The 3,695-nt window shown below is 48.6% G+C and overlaps 1 protein-coding gene across 1 annotated transcript; it reads left to right on the top strand.

The window, feature by feature from the left end:
- The first annotated feature begins 881 nt into the window (after window positions 1–881).
- Window positions 882–3,277, top strand: LOC141097227 (uncharacterized). The gene is made up of 2 exons (XM_073584340.1): window positions 882–1,034; window positions 1,147–3,277. Exon 2 carries the CDS (start codon window positions 1,349–1,351, stop codon window positions 2,294–2,296), a length of 948 nt encoding a protein of 315 aa, XP_073440441.1. The 5' UTR covers window positions 882–1,034; window positions 1,147–1,348; the 3' UTR covers window positions 2,297–3,277.
- The last annotated feature ends 418 nt before the right edge of the window (window positions 3,278–3,695 follow it).

Below are 3,695 nucleotides of genomic sequence, written 5' to 3'. Positions count from 1 at the left end.
CAGTAAGATTTCCAGGGTGAAGGTGATCGCAGATACTGCGATATATCATCTCTATGAAGTAAGCGCCGCTACAGTCGCGGTAAACCCGCTTAGTAAGGTCACTCAGCAGTGGTCACACCAAGCTCACATGGTGAGGACTCCAAATGGAGGACAATCGCTGATACCACAAAGTGTCACCCTTCGGAGGTGAACGCCGCTACAATCGCGGCAAGTTCACACAGTGAGATCTCCAGCTGGAGAGTGATTGCAAAATACCGCGATATCTCATCTCCGGGTAAATTAAGCATCTCCGTTGTGACCGCCCTGTGGGCCAGACCAAGCATAATTAGGACGCCACAGTAGTGCAGCGATTAAAAAGATATATAGCTTACAATTAGGTCATATGCCTAATTGTAAAAACAAAAAAAGAAAAAGAAGGCACCCTGAAGGTACTGGTGTGTTGGTTGCAAGATATATTCTTACTTCAAACACACCAGTGCTCTCTGGATCAACAGTGACTGCTTTGTGTATTGGACTGCTGTATTGATTCTGGTGTCATTCTTGCTCCTGAAGGTACTGGTGTATTGGTTGCAAGATATATTCTTGCATCAAACACACCAGTGCTCTCTGAATCAACAGTGACTGCTTTGTGTATTGGACTGCTGTATTGATTCAAGTGTCATTCTTGCTCCTGAAGGTACTGGTGTGTTTGTTGCAAGATATATTCTTGCAGTAAACACACCTGTGACCTTAGGATCAACAGTGACTGCATTGTGTATTGAATTCTTTTGTGATGCCGCATTGAATGTTTGCCACGTTCACTCAGGTGTGTGAGATGATACAGATGTTGCCATCAGAGCATTGTATAACGTTTTTTTTTTTTTTTTTTCTACAGTGAACAAAGTCCGCACACTTTGGCGCTCAAAGAAGGACCGCTTCAACACTCATGTTCGTGCTGAGGGACAGGTTCGCAGTGGTTCAGCGCCAAGGACCAGAACAAAGTACCGCTATCATCGCGAGTTGGCTTTCCTGAGACCGGTCCTTGCCACTAGAGCGTAAGTATTTTATTTTTTTTATTATATTTTTTTAATAACCTGTGCTTTTCTATTCCACAGCTGATGCTTCTAGTAAATGCATGATAGTAATGTTTTACTTTTCTTTCCACAGCACCTGGAGCAGCACCCTGCAACCTGTCCCTGGAGCGGTCCTTCATTGATTGACCTCGAACCCGTCCCAGCCATCCGACAGCCAGGAAGCATCTTGCAGGTCAGCAACACGGACAGCTGGTGACCAGGAAGCTGGTCCATCAGGTGTTCCCCTGTCCCAGGTCCCTGCCACTGCTTATGTGGGCACTACCCGCCAGCGGCAGATGGCCTTGGACAGGCCTGTCTTACCTGAGTTCATGCACTTGAGCGAGGCCTTTCAAGCCAGCCTCAAGTCGCTGCCCGACAGAGCGGAAAGCGGTTTTTCACTCATGGAAGGCGGTTTTACCCACATGGAACACCGCTTCCACTCTGTCGACCAGCGCCTTGACCGGCTGGAGGCTGACCTCAACAGACCAGCGCACCATTTCTTTAGTAAAATTGAACAGGGCATGGCGGAACACCTTAGTCCTGAGCAACAGCTGAATGTGTTACAGGCCTGCAACACTGCTTTCTTACAGGCTATGCAGCAGAATCAGTACGTGCAGCACTCAGTGGTGTCATTTCTACCTGTGCCACCACTGACTCGCTTCACCACAGTACCGACTTCTGCTGCATACCACAGCATGGCCACCTGCATTCCTAGCCAACCCGGACACCACTACACCACACCAATGCCGAGTGCTGCTGGACACTCCACCCCCGCCACCACCATGGCAAGCGCTGCTCCTGTCTGGAGCACCACTACCGCCACCGTTCCAACATCTTGGCGCACCGCCACCGCACAACCAGCTTGGGCCACCACCACCTATTCTCCTGGTCTGAGCACCGACACAAAATCTCCGTCTAGGAGCACCACCACTCAGCATCAGCATGGGAGCACCGCCACCACTCCTCACTATCGGAGTACCGCCACCACTTCATCTCATAGGAGCACCGCCACCACTCCTCCTCATAGGAGCACCGCCACCACTTCACCTCATAGGAGCGCCGCCACCACTCCTCATCATAGGAGCACCGCCACCACTTCGCCTACTAGGAGCACAGCCACAACTTCTCCTACTAGGGGCACCACCACCACTTCTCCAACAAGAAGCACCGAGAACACTTCTCCTTCTATGAGCACCGACACCACATATTCTTGTCAGGAACACCGCACTGCACTAGCTCACTGAGCCAGTGCGCGTGTCCTGAGTACAAAAACAGTGCTCAAAGATACCTGTGGAATGGGGCAGCAGCGGTGATGATGCGTACTTCAGACTATCAGGACCTGAAGCACGAAACTGCTGGGGGCGTGACCTAAGCTCCACAGAGCTAGGAGCTGCAGGGAAACTCCTAAAAAGGTAACTACGGGACAAGTTACCAAGGGGCATAGACAGGGACGTAAACCAGATCAAGCCGGGTCAAAGCACGAGATAGCAGGACAGTGCCAAAGGGTTAGACAGAGCGAATAGTCAGGACATAGCAATAGATCAGAAAACCAGAATGGGCAATGGACGGTACAATAGGGACAAACTGTAACAGAGTAACAATAGCCAAGCCAGGAGGTCAGAACTGGAGAAGACAATAGTACCAAAACGTGAGACGGAGTACAGAGTGAGGGGACAGACCGGGTCATACACGGGAATCAAACAAGCAATGCAGTATACACGCACACCAGAGGGGTCAGACACACAGCCAGAATAGCAGTATAGCTGACAGGGAATCCTAGTCTGGAGTGAGTATAAATACCCCTGCCAGATCCAAAGAGAGGCCGGCAAAAGTTAACTCTGTGAGAACAGGACATTAACCATGTCCTAACCATGAAAATTCTACTTCAAGGAGCACCGCCATCACCGAGCAGCAGAGGGGTGACCCACATTCCATCTTTTTCTCTTCACAGACATGGTCCACCATCTCCAGGCGGGGAAGCAATGTAAGGCGGTCACACGGTGGTAGTCAGTCCAGGCAGGTGACTCCTGCCCCAAAGAAGACCAAAAAACAAAAGACTTTGTTTGTCAGTCCCCCCTCTCCTTCTAAAGTTTCTCAACCTGCCTCCGTTTCCATCCCTGATCTCCCTTCCCCCACTACTTTAGTCACCCCTTCACCTAGAACCCCTTCCTCAACTTCCAGCCATTCCTCTTCTCTCCACACCCCCAAAGTATCCCACTCTTCCCCCAAACGTCCTTCAAAATAAAAAATGTAAAAAAAATAAATAAATAAATGAGCAATTCTGCTTTAAAAAAACTGTTTCATTAGTGTGTCTTTCGCCGCCTACACACACTGTGACGTACACTTAGTGTTTTTGTCACCACATAGCTCCATTACTGGCACGTTTCTTGTGTCATTCTTGGAGATATGTGTAGTCAAAAACACAAATCTATATGACTTGTATTTTCCACACCAGTCTCTTGAGTCAGCTAATATTACACATACTGAATAGAGGATTTTGTTGAGTGCAAGGTGTATCTATTGTTACCTTGCCAGGTATCATCAAAAGTTAATTGACTATGGTGTGTTTTTACCAACATCATTCAACTTTTTGTGATACAAGGCAAAGTGATTCAAGATATACCTTGTAATTAACCACATCCT

The sequence above is a fragment of the Dendrobates tinctorius genome, unplaced genomic scaffold (assembly GCF_039654945.1).
Source record: "Dendrobates tinctorius isolate UK_male_01 unplaced genomic scaffold, ASM3965494v1 ptg000083l, whole genome shotgun sequence".
Classification (NCBI taxonomy): Eukaryota; Metazoa; Chordata; class Amphibia; order Anura; family Dendrobatidae; genus Dendrobates; species Dendrobates tinctorius.
The sequence above is the reverse complement of the archived record's forward strand: the minus strand, read 5'-3'. Positions and strand labels throughout refer to the sequence as shown.